At 39.1% G+C, this 24,537-nt stretch overlaps 5 protein-coding genes and 1 non-coding gene across 7 annotated transcripts; 2 read left to right on the top strand and 4 right to left on the bottom strand.

Moving 5' to 3' along the window:
* Positions 1-74: 74 nt before the first annotated feature.
* Positions 75-2,866, bottom strand: LOC104807321 (glucan endo-1,3-beta-glucosidase 7). Its single transcript, XM_010532540.2, has 6 exons — positions 2,675-2,866; positions 2,292-2,587; positions 1,837-2,205; positions 843-1,184; positions 400-664; positions 75-308 (listed from the first exon to the last, which is right to left on the bottom strand). Exons 1-6 carry the CDS (start codon positions 2,724-2,726, stop codon positions 133-135), a joined length of 1,500 nt encoding a protein of 499 aa, XP_010530842.1. The 5' UTR covers positions 2,727-2,866; the 3' UTR covers positions 75-132.
* A 715-nt stretch (positions 2,867-3,581) lies between these two features.
* LOC104807320 (cyclase-associated protein 1) lies at positions 3,582-6,618 on the bottom strand. Its single transcript, XM_010532539.1, has 10 exons — positions 6,211-6,618; positions 5,928-6,096; positions 5,758-5,822; positions 5,215-5,521; positions 4,978-5,125; positions 4,780-4,889; positions 4,603-4,658; positions 4,457-4,513; positions 4,204-4,347; positions 3,582-4,058 (listed from the first exon to the last, which is right to left on the bottom strand). The coding sequence occupies exons 1-10, from the start codon at positions 6,493-6,495 to the stop codon at positions 3,972-3,974; spliced, it is 1,428 nt and encodes a 475-aa protein (XP_010530841.1). The 5' UTR covers positions 6,496-6,618; the 3' UTR covers positions 3,582-3,971.
* Positions 6,619-6,842: 224 nt separating this feature from the next.
* Positions 6,843-10,368, bottom strand: LOC104807319 (probable receptor-like serine/threonine-protein kinase At4g34500). The gene is made up of 7 exons (XM_010532538.2): positions 9,629-10,368; positions 8,246-8,350; positions 8,032-8,154; positions 7,747-7,917; positions 7,528-7,657; positions 7,219-7,428; positions 6,843-7,123 (listed from the first exon to the last, which is right to left on the bottom strand). Exons 1-7 carry the CDS (start codon positions 10,159-10,161, stop codon positions 7,040-7,042), a joined length of 1,356 nt encoding a protein of 451 aa, XP_010530840.1. The 5' UTR covers positions 10,162-10,368; the 3' UTR covers positions 6,843-7,039.
* Positions 10,369-13,098: 2,730 nt separating this feature from the next.
* Positions 13,099-15,780, top strand: LOC104807318 (BTB/POZ domain-containing protein At3g05675-like). Of its 2 annotated transcripts, none has more exons than XM_010532537.2 (2): positions 13,099-14,410; positions 14,723-15,037. In XM_010532537.2, exons 1-2 carry the CDS (start codon positions 13,166-13,168, stop codon positions 14,726-14,728), a joined length of 1,251 nt encoding a protein of 416 aa, XP_010530839.1. In that variant the 5' UTR covers positions 13,099-13,165; the 3' UTR covers positions 14,729-15,037. The 2 variants fall into 2 exon arrangements, with proteins under 2 accessions (XP_010530839.1, XP_010530838.1); XM_010532536.2 differs by lacking the exon at positions 14,723-15,037 and adding an exon at positions 15,265-15,780 and having other exon boundaries at positions 13,104-14,410.
* Positions 15,781-15,829: 49 nt separating this feature from the next.
* Positions 15,830-15,901, top strand: TRNAQ-CUG. Its single transcript has one exon. It is a non-coding gene; the product is annotated as a tRNA-Gln (tRNA).
* Positions 15,902-16,042: 141 nt separating this feature from the next.
* On the bottom strand, positions 16,043-19,752 carry LOC104807317 (probable LRR receptor-like serine/threonine-protein kinase At2g16250). The gene is made up of 4 exons (XM_010532535.1): positions 17,427-19,752; positions 17,092-17,223; positions 16,964-16,986; positions 16,043-16,865 (listed from the first exon to the last, which is right to left on the bottom strand). The coding sequence occupies exons 1-4, from the start codon at positions 19,427-19,429 to the stop codon at positions 16,270-16,272; spliced, it is 2,754 nt and encodes a 917-aa protein (XP_010530837.1). The 5' UTR covers positions 19,430-19,752; the 3' UTR covers positions 16,043-16,269.
* Between the last annotated feature and the right edge of the window lie 4,785 nt (positions 19,753-24,537).

Genomic DNA, 24,537 nt, shown 5'->3' with positions numbered 1-24,537 from the left:
ATTATACTATAATATATGGAATTATAATTATTGCAATAATAATGATATTTATAGTTATTAGAAACTTGATTACATGAATACAAAACAAGACAGCTAATTACCAGCTATAACTAATTAGTTTCCAAAACATAATCACATAAGGGCAAAATAATCCATAATTAGGGACATAAAGACGATTAAGAGAGGAAAAGACAGACAATCAGCTGATCCATTCACCACTTCGTCTGAGTGCACGTATTTATTCATAGCCGTTGTAGATGTGGCCCCCACACTCGCTCCTCCTCCGGGGTATACACAATTATCGTAACCTTTCACATTCCAGCACCAACATATATAAGCATATATTTTGAATCGAATAATTCGATATTTTATTTAAAAATTGAATCGGATTCAACTTACTAGGGTTCTGAGAGGTGAGAGCGGCGGTCTGGGAGAAATCGCAGTCCCATGGGTTTTTACCGGACATCTGGAAGTAGAGGTTCATGGCATAGGCCGCGTGCGAGGCCACACTGTTCGGTTCGTAACAAGCGCCACCTGGCTGTATCGGGCCGCAGTCTATGCCGTGACCGCACGACCAGTCCAGGCTCGCCTGCAGCTGCTCGTCCGTTACGTCTTTCTTGGGCACGCACCATCCCACCGACGTTGTTTTTCCCGACGGCGGAGCCTGCATACATATACACACACACACATTGAATATCGCATTGCATAGCAGGGTTTAACTATAAAAGTAGTTTGTTTTATATAACCTAACTGCTACCCTTCGTGGGCGTTGGAGCTCCATGCAGTAGCGGGCAAACCATATAACAGTTTCCAAACATAGAAAGTTTGTTACTACTACTAACCTGGCTGGTGTTGCTCGCACTGCTACTCTTGGCTAGGCCGACATCGTAAACCATAGAAAGATCGGTGTTGAAAAGCCCGAAAGCTCGTTCGGAGGGCGGACCCGGTTTCTGGTTCTCGTCATAGAGAGCAAAAATGTAGGTGTCGACGGGTTTCCCGGGCATGAGAGGCGTACCCGCCATGGACCGAAGGTGAGCGATGAGGTTGCCGTTGTAAGCCTTGGCGTTCTCGAGGCTGGGACCGACCTCGTTACTGTCCCCGCGAGACGGCCAACCCGTTTCCGCCACTACGATCTCTACGCCCTCGAATCCCATCGATTTCAATGCCGAATGCACGGCGTCAACCTGCACCAATAGATGCAAAAGATCACGCATATTTGCAACCCACAGTTTCAGCGATTCTGTGCGTTTTATGGGTTGGTTTAAAATTTAAATTCGAAAGCAAGATTAGATTTACTCTCTATTAAATTTATAACATAATTTCCATTTTCTAGATAAATTTTGTTATACAAGTGGTGTAAATCCAGCCTGTCAAGCAACCAGTCGCAAGTCAGCATCACCCATAATTCCATGACAGGAAAAAAAAAATGAAAAAGTTTAGTTTCCAGTCTCTGGGCCCAAGAAGGCAAGGACCGATAAAGTCAATAACCAAATGTCACGTTATTTACATTTATTTCATATGAATTTTCTTATATAAAAAAATAAATATAATACATTTAATGTAGACCACTGTTTCCATGAAATCATAGATTCCCTTACAGAAAAGTGAGGACAGAACCAAGTTCCTTGCTAAAATATACAGAGAGCATATATGATGATAGATTCTCCATCTTATATTATAAGGAAGAAAAAGACTTTTGATTAATTAAAGCGAACAAAACCAAATTCAGTTAGTGAGTTCTAATTTACTAATTAAACATTCAAACCCAGTTCAACCACAAGAATGTTATCCAGATTAATTTATTGATTAATTGGGAGTAAATAAAGTAAAATTTACCTGGGCATCGAACATGTTCATGTACTTGATGCCGGTGTTCGAGTCGACTCGGCCCGAGTTGGGTTGGAAGAGGCAAAACGCCAGCGTCTCGGGACGTGGATCGCTCTGGTAGGCGAAGAAAGGGTAAGGGTTGATGGTGAAGGGAGAACCGGTTTGGCTCAGGAATTGCAGAATCCCCTTCAACGAGCTCTGATAGCCGGCCGCGAACGAACCGGCCGATGGCGGCTCGGAGCTACCCAGAACCGTCATCGAGTGCACCGTCGACACCTTGATTTTCCCGCCAAGCGACGCCCCCTCGATCGCCTTCTGGAGATTTTGCATCGCCGGGAGAAGCTGACTTATCAGATTCTGATCGTTCGACATCAGTACCTACCAACCATTTGGTTTGCTTCCGATTTGAGATTTTTGTTCGATCTTTTTTTCGAGTTCAGAGATTTGAATTCAGAGAATCGAACCTCATTGCCGACGGTGATGAGGATGATTTTGGAGGAAGGGTAAAAAGGCAAGACGTTGGAGTTGATCCACTGAGTCGCGGCGTTTGGATCTCCGGCAAGGGAAGGGATATCTCCGTTGCCGGCGCCGATGACGATCCCGATTCCCGTTCCGGCGAGTGCCTTGATGACGGCGGGATCGGCGCCGTAGAGTCTAACCTTCTGGATCGACGTCGACTGGAGGAGCTTCGCCGTCTCCGACGGCGGAGGGAGATTGTCAGCGACTTGGCCGTAGTTCACTCCGATGAACGACTGCGAATCTGCCGGAAAAAAAAAGAAAAAGGATCTCGAGTGTTAGGTAACCGGAAAACAGAGGAAAGCGACGTTGTATCCAAGAGGAGACTTACACGAGAGTGGAAGGAAGAGGAGGAGAGGGAGAAAGATGAAAGAAGACGCCATGAGAGAGAGAGACCGGAGGAGCTTGAGAAAGCGGTACGGTCTTGATATGTTTGAAGAAAAAGATAACCAGAAGAAGAATGAAGTTTTTTTTTTTTTTAACTTCAGGATCCGAGATTAAACAAATGGAGAACTGTAACGGTTGGAAAATTCAGACAGGGAGTGATCACAGATTTCTGAGCTCATGTGCTCGCTTTCCCACAATCCACGTGCCTGAGTTAATGAATGCGACTCTGACTCATGTCCTCTCATTTTTCTTTTTTTATCACTTGCTTAATTTAATCAACCATTATGTCGATTCATGGAAATGGATTATCTAATAATATTGTCAATGTGTGCAGAATTTGTAAAAACTCGAAATTGATATGATTTTATTGTTTATTTCGTTCAAGTAATTGACGTAGAAGTCTTTGACCAAAAAAAAAATTGACGTAGAAGCGACATGGAAAACCACGGGAATTTGTTTTTTTTTTAGACTCCATTTCATTAGAAGGCTCTATCAGAGTTAAATTTCCACCTACCAATAGTCCATTGTTAAAATAGATGGCTATTTTGACTTGCAGATTTTGCTTTGATTCTAAAAACAAAGCTCAAAAGTGAAAAAAAAAATCACCAAACAAAGCAACCAATAATTTAATCACGCGACTAATAAAATATTATGCACTTCTTATCAAAAAAATATATATTATGCACTTAAAGACTGACATTTTTTTAAAAAAAAATGAGTGATATAATCCAGCTTTATAATTATTCAGCGATTCACAAATCGAAAAAAAAGGGTTATGAGCCTTGTTATTAGTAATTGTTCATTACAATAATGAAATGTTTAAATCAACCAAAATAAAGCAGTCAATACAATTCAGATGATTAAAAAAATTGAAATTCATTTAGGACAAATTAAACTACAATACCACAAAAAAAAACTAAGAAAAAAGACTAATGGTCAAATGCTTCAATGCAATTTTCAACATAGAGACCAAAACAAAACCCACTTTGATTCAATACACATATCACTCAAGACAACAACAAACCAAAAACACATCCAACGGAAACAACAGAACCACACAACCAACGATCAGACACGGACGCCGCCAGAGTTTTGCAAAGCAGCCGTATCAAAAGAGTTCACCCAAAAAAAAAGAAGGGAATCATGGATTTTTCCTCTGTGGTTGAAGGGAGTAACAAAATCCCGAAAGACGTTGATAACTGTAGATAAAAATCAACATACCGGGAGAGAAATGGTTCTGCTCATGCGCCCGAGTGAGAGACGGGGGTCGTCTCGAATTTTCCTTCCTCGAACACATGATTGTATTGCTGAGGCAATGCGTGTTCCACCTACAAAAGTTTAAACTCAAGCACTGTTAATGACCTTGGAAGTTTGGCATCACTGAGAAAAACCCGAGAAATGCAGTCAAGACTCAGGCTTCGGATTGATTTATAACCAAAGAAAATTCGGCGGATAGAGAGGGGAAATACATACCCAGTCGCCATCAGGGTCAGCACCAGGCACCATTACATTGATCTCACTAGATTTAGCTGTTGTTATGGCAGCTCCTAACGCGTCTTTTCCTAAATACAACTGACAGCCGGTGGTGTTGTCCACAGAAATCGTGGGAGCCGAACCCTGGATACGCCCAGAGGTTTAAGAATCATAGCCTCAGCATTAGCTCTCCAGATATACTGAACTTAGAAAGTAGAAACGGTATGCCATACAGGGCACGGAGAACACAAACCTGACATTGAACTTCAACATTGTTGCAATTCACAGTCTCAAATGCCGCAACAACATCCTATACATCAACATTAAACTACGGCATCAGCATTTCTAGTGATCTAGGAGGAGCCTTTCCTTTATCCTACAAAGCTATTCCATACTCACCGTAAAAACAACCCCCATCTTTGTGCATTTGTCAATAGTAATATTGTTCACTTTTCCTACACATCATAGGAAAAACAATCACAGATCTATGGACAAAAGCTGTAAATATTTCAGGTAGATATGAATTTTAGGGTTTTGTTAACCGTTCATCCTGCATGCTAAACTAGACAAAGTTACCTTGTATCTGCAAGACAGAATCCTTGCAGCCAAATACATAGACAGATTGTTTGGCATCACACTCGTCGATAACCAAGTCCTTCTTACCAATTTGGTTCTCAACAGCCCACCTACAGGAAAATCATGAGTTAGCAAGCAATTAAATTAACATGTATCGTGGTAGCATCACATGGCTCATTGTCGGGCATGAACACCTACTTGCGGCCCATTTGAAGCTCCAATTTTGGTGGCCCAGTTTTCGAAAAGGCTTGTGTGCTGGTACGAATTTCCTTCTCAGCAACACCGACAACACCAGATCTGTCAGCACGGTTCTTCGTCTTCATATCATCAGTCACTTTTCGAAGACCTGAACAGCAAAGAAAGGCAATAAGGCTAAGCTGAAGATTAACTTCTAAATGGACACGAGCAATCTAAGGACATACAGCAAGAACTCACCTGATGTGACACCCGCGGAATTGATCTGCTGGAATACAGCAGTCATCCCTTGTTTCTGGTTCGATGACGATGAAGGCTTAGAAGATTCAGAACTGAAGAGAGGTGCTGATGGTGCAGGTGGCGGAGCAGGAGCACCAGGTAGAGAAGCTTTTGCAGGAGCAGTAACAGGCTTTCCAGTAGCACTCCATACAGGGCCCAAGGGGTAATGACCTTTCACATAATCCCTTAAACCAGGTAAGTAAAGCTCTTTTAGTGATTTAGCCCATTCGACATGATTTGCATCTTTGTTACGGTACTCCACCAGAACCTGTGTAGGAACATAGAAACCAGATTCAACCAAGGGTCTCATTCCAAACCTAGACCGGTCACACAACTATGAGAAGGTACAGAACCAACAAAGGAATCAGTAAATTTAAGCATTGGGATCAGATTAAGCTACTTGGTATGGTGATTAGAATCTTCTTATCTTCTATTCCCTACCAGAAGCTCCTTATAGTTTAGCAGTTGCTTATGGGGAAAATACAACGAAGTTCACATTAGCACCTTGTTGTTGTAAAACTCAGCCATCTGCCAACTTTCTTCAATATGAGCAATAGGCATGCTCATACCTTGCAGAAAACACAAGGAAAAGAGACACGATTTGAATCCCACGATTTCGAATCACAAACTCCAATAACCCATGAATCAAATTCCAACATAACGACTCTGCTTACCACAGTCTTTCCCCGTGAAAGCAATCCATGCCAATGCCGTGAGACTATCAGCAGCAGCCTTCAAGTGGTTGAAGAAATCTGACCGCTTCCCTTCTATCATGGCGTTAGCTTTCACTATTACCTCATTCAACGGCTTAAGGAAATCTCCCAAGCCTGCGAGATCAGGCTTCTGTTCAAAAAAAAAAAATCCACGTAAAAATCAAATCGCAATCTAATCAACAATACGATAACGACATTATCAATTTCATCTTTGAGGACCCAAATCCATTCCATACGAACACACCTGAGTTTGTTTGACGCGGACAAGAAGCTCCTTCTGAGCATTAAAAGCTTCAGCGACGATCTTACTCGCATCAAGCACCTGTCCTCCAATGTTCTCAGCCGCGCTCAACACCCTACCGACGCACTGTGAGATAAGATCCTCGTACGCCAAAATTTCCGGATCCGAGGATGCGCCATCGGCAGCGGTTTCTCCGACGCCGGAGAGAAAAGCTCCTCCGGCACTCCTCGACACCGCCTCGAGTCTCGTCACCGCGGCTTCAAGCCGCTTGATCAGATCCTCCTCCATTTCCGATTTTGTTTAAAGAATCTTAATTTCCTCCACCAGATTTGGATCGAGATCGTCTTCAATGGCAGGTTCTGTGTATTTTTTATTTTTTTTTTTGGATTTAGCTTTCCCAGGTAGAAGAGTAAAAGAGCCAGATGTGGGCTTGATGGTAGGGAAATCAATAGAATCTGAGGTGACACGTGGGACATCACCTGGTCTCCGATTTGGGCTTTACTTGACCCGGATCCATTAGTTGACCCAACCAACCCGGATCTTTTGAGCCTGTGGGCCAAACTTCTGATATTTGTTGGACCCCACGAGGAACACAACATGTATATGTATACATGTATGTATATACTTCTAAATCCTAGGGGAAAATGCAGATAGTTTCACATACCTTTTCAATCACCAAAACCATACCTAAGTTACTCAGTATTTACATACCCTACATTGAATGCAACTCAGAAACACACACATATATATGTATGTATATATATATCACTTCTCTCTCGCCTTTCTCTACGTCTACTCGTACGGAAACACCAACGTATTACTGTGAATATCCTCATCTCCCTCTTGCCTTTTCAAAGCTGTCGTCTCTGGATTTCTTGGCTTTCTCCGCGTCTCTTTCTTGCACTGATCTGTGTTCCTACATCAGGTGGGAAGACATAAAACAAGATTCAAGAAAAGAGTGATGATGATGATAGATGATGATAGATGATAGATGATGATGATGACACTTACGGGACGAAAGGGGAAATCTTCGGCTTCAAGCATGTGAACGATTTGGCCCATCTTTGGCCGCTTACTCGCGTCGAGATCTATGCAACGAAGACAAACAAGCAACGCTCGTTTCAAGGCTCTAGCAGGAGGCGGGGTTTCCATTAGAGGGTCTATGATTTCTTCTCCTCTTCGACTCGCTACCATCCCTTTGAACCACTCTACTAAGTTCATCTGAAAACGTTCCCAGCATCGATCGACATTGTATCATATATATATATATATAGATATACTTCCATATCTTTAAAGGGTTGATGATGAGAAGTGAATTACCTCACCAGGTGGCCTGGAATAATCTATGGGGCTCCTCCCTGTGATGATCTCCATTAGCAGAACTCCGAAACTGTAAACATCGCTCCACTCGTTGAGCATTCCTGTGCTTGCATACTCTGGTGATACATACCTGCAGGTAAAATAGTAGAAAAGATCAGATTTTTATCTGCGAAACTGCATAAAACCGAAAGAGAGGGAGGGGGTTGTCAGTAAAAAAACCCGAAAGTTCCCATCACTCGAGTTGTCACGTAGCTTGCTTCGGACCCCAACAATTTTGCCAAGCCAAAATCCGACACTTTTGGATCCCATTTCCTGTCAAGCAGGATGTTACTGGACTTCACATCCCGATGCACAACCTTTGGCTCAAGCCCTTCGTGCAAATAAGCTAACCTATCAAAGGAACCATAACCGAGTTTCATGCTCTGATCTTTTATGGTTTCACTTTCACGAGGCAAGTGAACAAACAATTGCGTAAACGAAAACGAAAACACCAAAAAGCCGCACCCTTTGGCTGTGCCAATAGCAATCTTCATGCGGATATCCCAAGTGAGAGGGCTAACTGGACCTACGTCGCCGTGCAGCCACTGCTCCAAGTTGCCATTATCGACGTATTCATACACGAGCATCCTACAACACAATTAGAGAAGACTGTAATTACATCGTTTTTGGATTACTAAGAATATGTTTCACCATTGAGTTGGTTTTTTCTTTTGTGAACCTTTTAGAATCCTCAGCACAATATCCGATCAGACCAACCAAGTTCTTGTGCCTGACTTTCCCGATAGCTTCTACCTCGACTTTGAACTCCTTCTCTGCTTGACCCCTGCTTGAAAACACTACGTTAACTTCCGCTCCAATCAAAGCTTTTCCGCAGAATTCACTTTCAAAAACAACACATTGATTTCCATCTAACACGCGATACTTTTGTTCGCAGAGTTTGCAGGAAGTAATGTCGGTTTCATCCGTTCCTTAGACCAAAACAAGACAAAGAAAAAAGCCGAAAACTTTTTTCCACACGGCATCAAACTGAGCCTGACGAACCTAACACCCGAGCTACGAGCTTCCTGTGCTCTGTTTTTTGCAATCTTACAACCTAAACAGAAGACTGTGTCCTGTGTTTTATACTTCCACATTTCTGTAATCTGCATTAGACCCACACATATTTATGAACTCATAAGATCATAAATGGAACTTCGGGGTGCATAATTCAGAAGCAAACGGAGAACAAACACTTGTGAACATATCTGGTTTGTGTGTCAGAGAACAAAGCAGATGAAATTCTGAAGAAACGGCTAAAACATAATGCAGATCAGATTCTATTCCAAAGTAACTCTGCAACTGCATTGCTCTATTGACATCTCATCACCTCATTTTATTTGTTTCTACCAAGACCGTCATCAAATGCTAAGATCCAACAAAGAAAGTAAACAAAGAGAGAAAGAGAAAGAAAAAAGAAAATATCTTCAGTGACAAAAGACAAAGGAAACCAAAGATGGGAAGAAAGAAGCTAAAGGAAATAAAGAACAAAGCTAAACACTGCTTTTGGTTTTACTCTACTAGTCGCAATCTGTAATATAAATGCATTTGTAATCCTACCCCTTAACCAAATCGGATCGAACCGAACTAAACCGGATCGGTATAAAGAAAGCATTCTTCTTCAACTGGGCAATATTAAAATACTGAAACTGATAAATATATAATATTGACATTAATCAAGTCAAAAGAGCATATAATTCATGCGGAGAAGATGTTTTAAGAAAAAATAAAAATAAAAACTTGTCGGGAAGAACAGAAAAATGTGTTTAAAAGTTGCAACTCGGCTACGCACATGGATTTGATTATATATAAATTACCAAGAAATTAATATTTTTTTCGCCATTTTCTTGGCTTGTAAAGCACCGATGACAACTACTCTAGCATGTTTGATCAAAGTTCCAATGGAGCTTGACCCAGAAACTACGGAGTAAGATTTTTTTTTTTTACTTTCCCGAGAAACAAACAGAAAATAAGTAAATGAGTTCGTCGGGGTGTGGATAATAGGAGACAAGATCGCATTCAAATGAAGCTAAAATCCATGAAAATATTAGTGAAGACGACGTACTTGTTGTTGAGGAGATTCTTCACGGCGGCGACGGAGCCGTCGGGGAAGACGCCTCTGTAAACGACGCCGTATCCTCCTTCGCCGATCCTGTTCTCATCGGCGAAGCCATGAGTCGCGATCTCGAGCTCCTTCAAGCTGTACCACCGTCCCCACCCCATCACCTGCGCCGCCACGTCACCACCTCCGGAAACTGACACGTCATCTCCGCCTTCGCCGTGGCCGCTTGCTCCTTTGCTCACGACCACGATTTCGTTTCCGGTTCTGCCCTTGTCGTCGTCGGTGGAGTGGAGGATCTTACCCACCGTCTTGATCTCGAGAATCTCCTTGGAGACGAGTGGGATCGAACCGGAGCTGTGCTTCACGCGCATTCGACGCGCGCGTGAGATGCGATTCAAGCAGACGCAGAGGAAGATAAGGAAGGAGATCAATAGAACGAAAACGCTTAAAACCGCAATTACAATATAAAGAGATAGCCCTAAAAAAGGGAATTTCGTGGAGAACTTGTGAGAGATTGAGTCACCGGAGACCGACATCAGTTCCCGGCGTGGAAGCAGAGTCGAAATTTTCTCAGGAAAATTTCGGTGAAAGAGAGAGAATGCGAATAGTAGAAATAGAGGATTTGTTTGGTTTCTGAGAGAATGGAAATCTTCAAAGAGCAGAAACGTTGGGAGAAAACGAGGAAGAAAGAAAGAAGATAGCTTTGAGAAAAAGGTTCGAGAGAGAGAGAGGGAGAGAGAGCAACGGGTAGAAGATGGGAGAAGATTGAGAATATTACGGAAATGCCACTGAGTTATTTGGTTAACTCCAATCAGAGACGTACAAATACATACATACATAAATATATACATACATACATACATGTATGTATATGTATTAATCATAAAACATTGAGGCACTTACAATTGCGAGCCTATGACTAAAACATAAAAAAAAACGATCAAATTATATAGTTTAGGCATATAGGCATTTGGTATTCATAGTTTTCTATAATGGCGCACCCACAATTACATATTACCGAATATTACACAATAACAACGTTTGTTATAAATTATTATTATTATTATTATTATTATTATTATTATTATTATTATTATTATTAAATACATACAACTAATTTACTAATTAATTTTCTCTTTCTGTCCTGGCTTTTTTTTTGTGGACTAAAAATTATAAAGTAATATTCAGTTCTATAACATGACAATGTTGAGGAGGAAAGCATACAAATGGCTTATCTATTTTTAAAGTAATCGACAATGATTGAATCTATTTTATTTTTTATAATCATCGCAAGTATCTTGTGATTAGCTTTTGATATGTAAGTGATGAAATATATTTATGCATAAAATTCAATTTTACATGTAAGTATTCTTCTAGACGTCGCATTATATACACACACACACATATATATATATATATATATATATTAAAAGGTCGTTTATATTTGGTTGGTGCCCGAAAGAATACATCAATTGTCATATCATGAGTCACACATAAGCTAAGAGTTCGGTAAGTTATGAAATAGAAATTATGGGACTTACCTTTCAAAGTATATTGTTTAAAACTTATATGATCATATGATATATGTATATCTGTTATGGGAATTATTATTTTTTAATTCTAAAAAAGTAAAAATTATAGTTAAGATGATAAATGCATGATTCTCAATTGGTGATATATCAAAAAACCAGAAAAAATGATGGGATATTTGTTTTGTAAATATGAGCTAATTTTTTCGAATTCGATTTTTCCAAATTTAAGGATTTTTTTTAGATTTTAATATTTTCATGTATTCTTTAAATTGAAATCTATGGCAATTGAATTTTATATTTTAGAATATCTAAATATTATTCAATTAAAATATCGAATTCATATAGTCCGAATTTCCCAGTAAAATTGATCCATGACACCCAGCAAATGAATATGATTTATATTCTAATTTGGATTTTAAAACATTTTTAAAATGATATAATTCCATTTTGGTAATTGTTTCGTCATTTTATTTTTCTTTTTTTCTTAATTTGAAAGAGGAGCGGAGTTAGACTTAAGAGATATGGTCACATCACATGTTACCGTTGGAGATACCGTCGCTTACGTGGCTGCCACGTATCGATTACAGTCCCGTAAAAGTCGGAGAAATGCCACGTCAGTATTAATTGTTATCTCAATCACTTGAAACATTTTGTATGTTTAATATATGATTGCAACAAAATAATTATATCCTTGCAATTTTATATGCTCAGAATGATAACAAAATTAATTACCCCTAAATACATATCTTGATTAAATTCTAAATTGAATAAAGTGTAGAGAGGGCGCATGTGGTGACATCATATTACTATATCATTTAAATATTTGTTCTGCTCTCTAAATTCTGAATATTTAAATTTATAGTATTTTGGATTTATCTGATAATTTTAAAATAAATAATATGGTTTTAAAAACTAAGGATCCATTCCGTACATAATGGGCTTGAATTAAATTGGGCTTACGAAATAGATAATTAGCCCAACAAAGAAACAAACGCATACTCGTCGACATCAGCGAGGGGCGCGTAAAGGACACGCGCCTCCGGATGCGCTGATGAGAGGAAGTGTACAGAGGTCGGCCCATTGGATTAGTACCACATCATAATCAAACACCTTATCTTATCATCTGGTGACTATGACAAAAATAACAAATTTAACTTAATTATTTTAATTTTATTGTTAGAACTGTGCTTTTTAATGTGAAATCCCCCCATGTGATTATCACTTGTCGCCTTACAAAAAAAGCCTTCTAGTGGATTTTATTTTTTTTGTTATATTTCATATGCTTCAAATCTTACCCTATCATAATTACATATAAAAAATTTAACAATTTATTTTATTATCTAAATAACAACTAGAAATATATAAAATTAATCAAGCTGTGATAGTTTATCTGTCTCGAATTAAAAAAAAAAAATTGATTGGATTGGATTGGATTGGATTGAATTGATATGAATAGGTTTAACCACATAACCCAATTATTCAAATAATTATTTAAAATTACGAAAAAGTCAGTTAAAAAAATTAGAGAAAAAAATGGGGTATAGGTTTTTTGCTTGTTAAAATTGGGGGTACAGGTATGGGTTTCAAGATGGATGACCATGAATCCACAAGTGGATTATATATATATACATATAATTTCCCGTAAATCTATAAATTCTGTAAGAATTCAGAAATTTTTATAAGTTGGGGAAAATCATTGAATTTAAAAAGATTTTATAAAATTTGTTGTTTATTGTCTATAATTACGATCGATATTAATAGATTTATCAAGAATTAAATTTTTTTTATAACTATTCTTTGAAGAAAGATAAGGATCTCAGGGGGGCACTGTCTAATGGTACTTGGAATAAATAATCCAAATGTGTTAAATCTTTAATAAAATTATTCTTTTAAAAAAAGTCATTAATGTTATATATCTTTTTTAACAAAAAAAAATGTTATATCTTCTTCATGGATATCTTAAGAGAAGCTCAACCGTTTCTACATTCTTCTTGAGCCGATAAGGGAAATGGTTCCAGGTAACGCCAAGAAGCGGCCGCGCGTGAGCCACACGCGCCTTTCATCCGCCTTCACACGCTTCTCTTCTTCCTCTTCCTACTCGGCTGCTCTCGTTGACTCAATTGACACCCCTCGCTCGCCGGAAAATCTCCTTAATCTACGGCGAACATCCTCCTCCACCTTCATCTCCGCCGCTGCCGCCTCCTCGCCCTCGATGAAGTCCCCGAACTTCTTCAACGATTCTGCCACCGCTGACGTCATCCTCCGCCTCTACCACGACTCCTCGCCTTTCGAGCGCGGCGGTGACGACGATGACGGCTCCGGTTCTTCTCCATCCCCGATTGATTCTGGCGACGGGCAGGATTTAGGGGACGATGTTCGGATCTATCTGCACTCCGACGTACTCCGCCGTGCCAAATACTTCGCCGCTCTTCTCTCCGATCGGTGGAGAACCCCCGCGACCGATGGTTACATACACCTCAACCTCGCCGTGACCGCCGGATCGATTGCTACGCATCTCGCTGTGCTTGAGCTCCTCTACACCGACGGATTCAGTGACGTGATCGATTCGGCGTCCACAGCGCTCGACATCCTCCCCGTTGCGCTCGAGCTTCTGTTCGACGACTGCGTCAGATCGAGCATTCGGTTCCTGGAGGCCGTGCCATGGACTGACGAGGAGGAGAGGAGGGTTTTGAGTTTGGTCCCTTTCCTGAGAGAGGAAGAATCTACAGATCTCTTAGCTAGGGTATCTCCCTCCAGAGACAACTCCTGCGAGGAGATGCTCCACGGGCTGATCCTCGCCGCGATCCATAGCCACCCGAACATGGCGTTTGTGAAGGCATTCGTGGCGAAGCTACTGAGGGACTTCTCGTCGAAGGAGACGGCAAGGAAGGTTCTGGAGAGAGCCTTTGTGACGAGCTTGAAGGTGGTGAAGGAGAGCCTTGAAGAATACTCGAGTCCTGATTTCAGAGGAGATCACAATGAGACGGAGGCGATGCAGAGACTGAGTCTGCATACAGCGATGGTAAACGGGAAACACCTGATATGGGTGGTGGAGAGGATGATTGAGCTGCGAGTGGCGGACACCGCCGTGAAAGAATGGAGCGAGCAGGCGGCTTTCACGGCGGATTTGCAACGAGCGTTTCGTGACGATGCGTGGAGGAACATGGCCCCGGGGCTCCCTGCGGTCGTGCTCCGCTGCACTTGCAAGCTCGCAGATGCTGTTGCTAGTGGGTCCATTTTGGCTGCACGACAGGTAATACCATTCTTATTCCTCCATTTCCTCTATATTCTTTCCCATTCCAATTCGATCTGTGTGCGGAACCATCTTGCTAGTTGCAAATGTGCATAGAGTGTTGCCATAGGTGTTGTTGGTGGAATCCTATGATTTGAAGTTGTAGATGTGCAAAAATTGGTATTGCTGCTAGAGGTTTCTATCATTCTGTGGATTTGATATCTGGCAACTAGCTGAGCTGAGTGATTTCTATTACTGATTTTAGATGTTTTGTTGTTTTACTGAGCATGCTACTTAAGCATCTCGTTTTAATTCATTGTGATTTGATTTTAGAATTAATGGAGTGTCCAGCAATATGATTGATAACAATGTCAAAGACCCGCCTTCTATTGGGTTCAAGCCACTTGATGAAGCATCTGCTGTATTGCTTGGCCTTATTTTTGGATTTGTCGCAATGATTCGTAGTGTTACATGTTAGAATATGATGGGTTGTGTTACTTCAAGAAAGGCCTGCTGTCTTTGAATTCCTGTATTGCTCTTCATATCCATGTTCCCTTGGCTTAATTTTTGGATTTGTCGTAATGAGTCTTACATGTCAGAACTTGGATTGTGTTACTGGTTTCTTCAGGAGAAAGTTTCAGTCTTTCAGTTGCTGCAATTGTTTTCCACAGAAAAAACGTCGTACAACCATAAGCAACTGTGTGTCAGCTGCTCGCATTTCATCTTTTTACGCTAATAAATTGCAGCATTCTTTTCGAAACGAGATTAATATATTACCTTACGAAACATGTTGGATATCAATGAAACTCAAATACTCTGAGACTGTCATTGTGCAGACAGCAACTAAGAACAGATTCATGAATCTGTCATTTCAGGTGAGGATGAAGCTGGTGAAAGACTGGCTGCCGGTTCTAATAGTATGCAGAGACAACGTGTCACCAATCCTCCCAAACCACAAATCTATGTGTCTGGAACTCGAAGAGAAATTCCTAAGGATCATCTCAACACTTGCAATGACAGACTCTCAGGAGCTCCTGAAACAATGCTTGAGTTTCTCAACGAGAAACGTCGAGGATTGCCCTCACTTGGTCACGGCTTTCAACACTTGGTTCAGACGGGCGACCCGTTCCGGACAACAACCTCCAGTAAATACTTCAGTCCTTTAGGGTATCGGCACTGTAAAAATTGCGGCCTTTGAAACATGATGCCTCTCAAATGAAGAGCGCTATTATGCACTGTAAATCCCAGAAGCTTTCCACTGATTAATGTGTCTGAAAGCTTTTATGTCGTTTGTTTGTTTGGGAGTTGAGAAGAGGCTTGAATGGCTTTGTAGATAATGTTGCCATGTTGTCTTTTGTTCTTAATCCCATACTTAGCTGTGTTTTCATTGATTCTCATTGTTAAGAGAGAGAAAAATATTAATGCGTAATCGGACAGCAAGGTTCCATGGTCTAGGGGTTAGGACATTGGACTCTGAATCCAATAGCCCGAGTTCAAATCTCGGTGGGACCTTTTTTTTTTCCTTTCTTGGTCAAAGATGTATAGAGTTTGTGAAGCTTGAGCAACCACTCGAGTCCTTTACCTGACAAGGACAAAGAAATTTGTGGCAATAAAATTTACAAATCCAACCAAAAAAAAAAAAAGGGAGAGAGAGAAGGGAATAGAATCTCACTCCTCCAGTTCCAAATCCTAACACGGGGAAAAAAAAATGGGGATAGAAAGAAGCAACCTAAAACTAAAACACTCGCCAACTCAAAGGAACCATCTCTCCCCCTCTCCCTCTGGTTACTATCGACACGAAAGAATCGGACTAAAGCCTCATAACGAGAAACAAAACCCCCTCTCCTCCCTCACTCTCCCCCAAATGTTCTATACATACATCACTCAATGTAAGGAGAAGGCTCCGGAACTATCTCGTTCGAGTTCCGCCTCCTCGACGACGACGTCGTCGTCTCGTTCTGCCCGCTCCCCTCCTCCGACCCCGACGACTTCTTCAGCCCTCTCCCGCTCGCCGTCCCTCCTCCTTCCCCTTTCCCCCCAGCCGCCATCACATCCGACGAGCTCTGCCTCCAGCTCCCGAATATGGCCGCGTTCCACGACCCCCTCGACGAGTTTGCCCTCAGCCTTGACGAGGAATCCGAGTTCTCTTCCCTCACCACTTTCAGCGGATTCTCCAGCGCGTTCAGGATGTGCCTCATCAGTGGCCGTCTCGACGGTTTCGGGTTTAGGCACGACTTCGCTATTATCGCCATTGCCCATACCTCTTCAAGCAAGTCCTCGTCCACCATTAACGACGGGTCCAAGATCTTGCTCATGCCTTCTTTCTCGTTCGTGCTTATGTTACGCAGTGTCTCTTCCAAGTATTCCTTCGTCTCTGCATTCTCTCCCGAGCTTATCCCGAGCTTCCCCGTTACTAGCTCGAGTAACACCTTCCCAAAGCAGTATACGTCGTGAGGGCATGTCCCAGTCGCTGCACCTGAAACCAAACCCGAAAAAAAAAGGAACAAATGTCAGGTTTCGATCCGGGAGCCAAACTGTAATGTATAAATGAAATGGAGGTTTACGGAGTCGTACTTGAAGAGCTTGGATCAGATGATCTGCAGAAGCGGGGAAAAGAGAGGACGGAGAGATTAACGGGATTACTCGTATTCAAGAAACAGATATCGGAGCGGAATATCAAGAATCGGGTCGTAAGAACTTACTGCGGTAACCGAAGAAAACGAGAAATTCTGCTCTGCTGCTGCTGGCTATCGCCTTGCGGACAGACCTCGCTTAGACTCCCGAGCCGTACCTCGAATTTGTCGTCGAGAAGTATGCTACTTGCTTGTACATCCCTTTTTTTATATATAAAACAAAACATGAAATATAAAAACCTTATGACTTGGAACCAAATCGAATTAAATAACCTATGATCATTCTAAGAATTGGGTAATCAAATTTCTGATTTCTCATCAAATGTAAGTTCTTCATTCCTGTTGACAAGAAGCTGACAGCAAAAGAGAAAGTAAAAAGAAGACAATGGTTCTTGGAAAGTTACCGATGAACAAGAGGAGGTGAGCATTCATGATGCAAATAAGAAAGTCCCTCGGCTGCTCCAAGGGCAATCTTCAACCTCGTTATCCAATCCAAAGACTGCAATCCATCGTCGTCATTATCGGGTTTTCTGTACAAGGAACTGGCCAAATCCCCGTTCCTCATATACTTATAAACCAAGAACTTTTGGCTTTCATTCTCTAAGCAGTGACCCAGAAGAGGAACCAGCCTATGATGCCCGACCTTACCAAAGAACTCCAGTTCTGAGACATACCCTTCGTTCTTATTTTCACTCACATCGATCCTTTTGATCACAACAGGTATTCCATTTTCCAGGAACCCGTGGAACAAATCTCCCGAGTGGCCGTGTTTTATAAGATTGGCTTCTTTGAACTGTTCTGTGATCTGAAGAAGCTGCTCGTAGGTAAATGCATTTCCTAGATGGGACAGGTCGAGTGCCCTTGCCGTTGCTCCTCCTGCTCCTGCTCCTCCTCCTCCGTGAGGTTGTGGAGCTTCCTCGGCGGCAGGACTAGGCCTGACCCCGTTTCCTCTTTGGGCCGGACCACCTCTTTTACGTATGCATATAGCTACAAGAATCAGCAAGACCAAGAAAATAAGGATAAGACCAACTCCTCCAGCCACTGCAGCCAGAATAACTTTTGTTCTGTGGCTTAACCCCGAAGAAGATTGCTTCCCAGGAAATACTGTAGAATTAGGGCGACCAAAATCATCAAAGGCTAAGCCTTTAGCCCTATAGAAAGATGCACATTCTTCTGATGCCTTTTGTGCCTTCTCGTTTTGAAGGCAGTTACCGATAAGGGAAGCATTTGTATCAAACACATAATCTGGAACCCTACCTTCGAAATAGTTCCCAGAGAGGTCCATGGTTCGGAACCTTCTAAGAATGGGCGTGAGGCCTCCGTAAAACGTGTTCTGAGATATATCGAGCTTTGCATCTGGAAGATTTGGACCTGGACTAGAATTCGGCAGCAAACCTGTGAAATTGTTCCTAGAGATATCAAGAACCCGCAATTCGGGCAATGACCAATAGTTGTCGGGTAGACTACCAGTGAAAGCATTGATCCTCAAAACTAAAGCTTGCAATCGGCTCCCAGCATCGAACAAATTGGCTGGTAAAGACCCACTTAAAAGGTTATCACTAATCACCATTTTCTGCAAATTCCTCATTCTTCTCAAATCTTCAGGCACTGGACCAGACAATGCATTGAAACTGAGATCAAGCTCCACAAGATTGCTGAGATTCCCGAGCTGTGGAGGAATCGAATTCGAGAAACTGTTGTTGGAAATGTTTAAATAGCCAAGCCTCGAAAGCATTCCTACTTCCGGGGGAATCGGCCCTGTAAAATAATTGGAGGAAACGTCGAGATGTAATAGATTCTGCAGAGAACCAAACAGTAGGGGAAGAGGTCCGGTAAGGGAATTCCCTGAAAGATCAAGCTCTGAAAGATTCGACAACTGCCCCAAACTGCTAGGAACTGCACCAGTGAGGCGGTTATCAGACAGATTCAAAGTCCTCAAACCAGTGAGGTTACCAAGAGTGACAGGAATAACACCTTTAACAGAACAAGAACTAAGATCCAACACCTGCAATGACAGCAACCTTAGACCAAACCACTCAGGAATGGTCCCTGGGAGGGACAACCTCGAGGCGTTAAAATAGACCAAACGGGTCAGATTAACGAGAGGATCTACGGCAAATTGTGGGTACTGCTTCCCGATTCTTGTCCTCTTGAAACCAGAAATGTCGATCCCAACAACACTTCCATTATCGCACTTTATCCCTCTCCACACGGTACAAGGATCACCCTTTATGGGCCAATCCTTGCTCTTCAACCCTAGCGAGGATCTGAGACTGAGCAAAGCGACTCGCTCGCTGAATTTGGACAGCAACTCGGCCTGGGTTTGGCCGACCGCACCACACTCCAACAGCACCAAACACAACAACGACGACAACCCAAAACACAATACACTCCTCAGATCCACCATTGCTTATCTAACTCGTTCCAGAGACCCATAAACCCTCATCTTTCTTCATCAATCCTCTTACACATCGTCGAACGCCTAAAGAATTACGCAAATTTCCCCGAAATCCCTGAGAGTAATACGAATTTCTCAGGATTTAACCAAAACCCAGTACGAAAGGCCACGCCTTTCGTTCTCTGGAGACGAGGAAGATGAACACTCAACTACTTTTCCTCTGTTTCTGGATCAAAAAACAGCTCTTACCTTCAGATACATTAAACACACCTCTCTCTCTCTCTCTTCCTCTCTCTCCCCCAAAACCTCAGCTTCTCCCGTTGACGAGAAAAGCCCAGAGCGCAAAAAAAAAAAGGCAAATGAAGTGAAATTACGGCGTCGTTTTAGTTTGTTTGACTTTCCGGTTATCGCGCCCCAGCCAGCTCAGCTGTTGCCACAATTACTATTCCCATAAAAAGTTTTTTGTAAAGTTCCCTTTTTTTCATTTTTTAAAAATTTTTTATTTCCGTCTTTCCCTTTTTTCTTTAATTTCCGTATCCATAGTTAATGACTTGATGCTTTGCATTGGTCATTCCATTTTACAGGCCCCTAATACTAATCCTATTAATTATTTCAAATTCATTTTAATATTTCTTAATGTTATAAATAGAGGCAATTTTCTCTCTTTATCTTGTTGCATATCTAGAAAATTAGAATATTTACGACTGATTTAGAAAAATAAATCACTACAAATAAAATAGACAATATATTTTGTAAAATTCAGATTTTTTCCTCAAACTAGGCAAGTTTGATAAAGAAAAAATGATGCATGTTTGTTTTTTCACTAATAATTTTAATGTGAATATATATATATATTATGGCAAATATCACCACAGTAATAGTTTCGGATTTTCTACTAAATCTTACATACATACATACATACATACATACATACATACATACATACATACATACATACATGCATACATACATACGTATATGCATGCATACATACATACATACATATTGTAAAGTTGAGAAGTAACATCAAACATGAACAAAACGATAACAAAATCTGCATGGGTTGACTTGAATTGAAGAGGATTATTTGGTTGTGTGTAAACGACAAAGGATAGTTTATGCGGGTATTACACGGTAAGCCCAAAGGTTATTATCAATTCATAATTAAAATTTCATATTTGATTTACTGTCTATTTTATTTATTAGCCGATTGGAGAAAATATCTAAATAAAATTAAATATTTAATTTGGGAAAATATTTAGCATTGGGCTCGAAAAATAATTTATCTACTTCCATATATATCTTGGCACGTGACGGGATTCTATTTAAAACAAATTCGTCCCCATTCCTCAGTCGAATAAATTTCTTAGAGTATAATAATTACGTCAATTAATTTGAGATGGGCCCTAACAAATTTAATGATAAGTTTCCTAAATTAGGTTTGGATTAGGTGAAAATTAAAATTAAAATGGTAGGTTTGGATTTGTGAAAACACACTTTTTTTAGGATACTCATAAACTGATTTAGTATCCAGATTTAACATTCAAATTCATTCTATTTTGGGGAAAAAGAAATCGAATTGATTTTTTTATTATATATATATATCCACGGAATACATTCATTATAAATATGAAAAAAAATCAACATGTATATATGCTAGATATATATATATATATATCCTAATAGTTTTTTAAAGACGTGGATGGAATAGTTTTATTTCCACTCTTATGAAATATATAGAACTTCATTCTTTTATTTTATTACTTGTAAACTAAAATTAATTATTTTATAAAAAAAAATTAAAAGTTATCGGGCATTTGGAGAAAAACATTATTATTATTATTATTATTATTATTATTATTATTATTATTATTATTAGTAGTAGTAGTAGATGGGCACAGGCAAGCACTTGGCCATGTTGCGAGGACTAATCATTCTTTACTTCATTTAGATTCCTTTTAAATGATTTGTTTTAGGTAAACCTATTTAAATGATGTTTTGGTTCACAATAATAGGATATTGAGGCAATTATTCATAAATTTTGATTACTATTTATTTATTTATTTATTTATTTGTACTAATTTGTTTGCGCCCTCCACTTGCGTTGGTTGTAAGGTCATTCTCAAATTATTTCAGCTTAAAGACAGTGTTAGGTGTTAGGAAGTGAACTTTGGGTTGGTATTATAAATATATGCATACATATATATACACAAAAATATATGTATATATATGTGTGTGTGTGGACTCGTGTGCTCCGTTTTCCCTTTTTGTTTTGTTGCTTTTACATAAAAACCAAACCTTTTCATCATAAACACATATCTATAAATGATTAAATGTCTACATTCACACCCAATGTTTATGGTAAACTAATTGTAATTTTTTTTTTTATAACGGTGGGAGATCCATCGAAAAATCCTTCAAACCGGACACTGGTCGATTATGTAGGTCAGACGACATCTCAAACAGTAAATCTTCTGACTTTACACAATAGTCGGCAAATCACGCGGAACAGATAAATCAACCGAAAATTGACTCAAAAGAAAGCTCATACTTCATAAAGAATCCAACCTACATTTATCATTTTCCAATTGAATTGAGACTTTTCATGTAATTTTTTATTAACTTTATAATTTAAAAATAATTATGCACCTTTGAGAGGAAAAAAATAAGCAAGTATTTTTATTTTCTAACTAGGGGACATAAAGAAATGACTCTGCCATCATTTCAATTTAAAAACTTTTTTATTTTTCAAACTTTATTATATTCTGATTTTCTATAAGAGATAATGGAAGGCATAGTGGCCAGCCTGACTGTAACATCCAATCAAAGTGGGTTATAAAGTATGTTATAAAATGGACCCACCATATAACATGTGTCTGGCAATTTATATTTATATAAATGCCACATCTTATTACCGTGGATTAATCTCATTTTGATTTTAATTACACTTCCTTCAATTAATGATAAAGCATGATTATAACATGTAAGTCTTCAGTGTTTTTGTTAACCCTAAAAGAATTACAAATTGTAGTTTTCGGGTTTCCTTTTTCATTTATTTCAATGTTTATTTTTTCAATGTGTCTATATTTTGATAGGCATAAAATAAACTATATATTAAAATTTAATTTTAGAACGTGAATTAAAATATCCGATCTATTGTGCAAATGCATTCAATAGATATAATCTTTTCATGACTAATATATTTTCTTATTGGAATATATTTTTCTTGCATTATTTTTTTAATTTGGTATATTCTTTTTTCGCACTAATATATGATATTGGTTCAACCAAGTGGACCGGAAAAATGATAATATATATACATTTTAATATTGTTAATCCGTTTTGTTTGATTTTATTGTGAAAGGTTAAGAGTATTTAAATATGAACTAAATAACTATGACAGTATATAACTAAATTTCCCTCTTAATTACCTAATTGGCGATTTTCTAAATATTTATACTTATTTAAAAATATCAATATCGTGAAATATTTTCTTCTATACATATATTTTTAAAATTATAAATGCATCAAATTATGATTTTTTTCATTTTCAATATCAATTTTTTACAAGTTAATAAAATATTAAATTTTAAAAAATATAAATATTTTAAATATTATTTAATATTACTATTTTAAAAATATAATATGTTCGTCCAAACCGAAACTTTGTCAAGTTGCGAAATAATCCAATATTTATATAAAATAAAAAGAGTTCGTGCGTGGCTTTTGACCAAACAACTCTGAGAACCTTCGTTGATGATTACATACACAGATGACAGAACACATCCTTTTATTTATTTATTATATAGTTTTGAATGGTATAATGACATTTTTTTGGCAAATTCAAACCACGTGGACAAGTGAATGGGTGGGCTCAACAGTCTCATGGGACACTTGCACAACTATCTCGGTTTAATATTATTACTTTATATTATAATTTTAATATTATTACAATACGATCCAAATCCTTAATTTTATTCAACGAACAACATGAATCATTATATTTCAAAATGGGCTTCCAAATGGACCTTTGATACGTTAACATACATATTGGGCCTTGTTCTTCTTATTGGGCCGTCCAACGTTTCTATTATATATATATATATAGGAGCTATTTTCCCAAGTTTTGTGTTAAATAATGTTAAGTGTCTTAATAGGCATTTATCTATATGTCAAATATACGATTGTTTAAAAAAAGAGGTAAAATGTCAGATAAATTATTGTTAAATAATATCAATTAAATGATGTTTCTGTGTCTACAACTAAGATTGTTTTTGTAAAATAGTTTTGTGTGCATATGCATAATCATACGTATAAAAACAATTAGAAAATTATGGCATAGAATTAAGAAAATGAATTATTATATACATACTTACGGATTGTTATCACTTTAATGCTTTTAATGTTAGTTTTAAATGAATTTTTTATTTAATTGAGAACGAACATCTAGATAACAAAACATACTCTTAATTATTTTAAATGAAATGAATAAATATTAACATTATCTCTTTTATTTTATTTTAAAATATAGAAAATATCATAAACGGGTCGTAAGGAGCTTTCATTATTTCTTTATAATATACTCGAAACCCTAAATGCAGCCTTTTGACTTAGGCATGATCTTGCAAATAATTTTGTATATTACTCGTTAAGACTGTGAAAGGGACCCACGAATCGGATCCATTGGTGAAAAAGAAAAAAGAAACAAGAATCGGATCCATTGACTAAATTAGCCTCTCGAACCGAAATGTCCATTAAGGACAAAGAGAAGGCTTCTCCCTAAAGGATAATTCTCTCCAACTCCAAGGTTAATTACGTCTTTTAGAACAAAATATCTCGCTGTCTTTCCCATGCTTATCTCTGCAATGTCGACATCTTTTGGAAGTTCACGCAATTTCAACCGTTAGATTGACACTATTTTATCCAAAACATCAGTTTGGTGACGTGGAAGTAATCCAACAGTTGAAATTGCTGGAACCAGCCTTGTAGAATCCCGCGCATGTGTAGGAGATTACTCCACGCCTTATGGGCATTGGATCTAAGTTTGGTAACCGATTTAAGGATATTCCGTTTTTTGTGCTCCAACTTGGCCGGAGAGGCTAAAGCGGGGAAATCTT

Source organism: Tarenaya hassleriana, unplaced genomic scaffold (genome assembly GCF_000463585.1).
Source record: "Tarenaya hassleriana unplaced genomic scaffold, ASM46358v1 Cleome13, whole genome shotgun sequence".
Classification (NCBI taxonomy): domain Eukaryota; kingdom Viridiplantae; phylum Streptophyta; class Magnoliopsida; order Brassicales; family Cleomaceae; genus Tarenaya; species Tarenaya hassleriana.
Note: the sequence above shows the minus strand (reverse complement) of the source record. Positions and strands in the feature narration are given on the sequence as shown.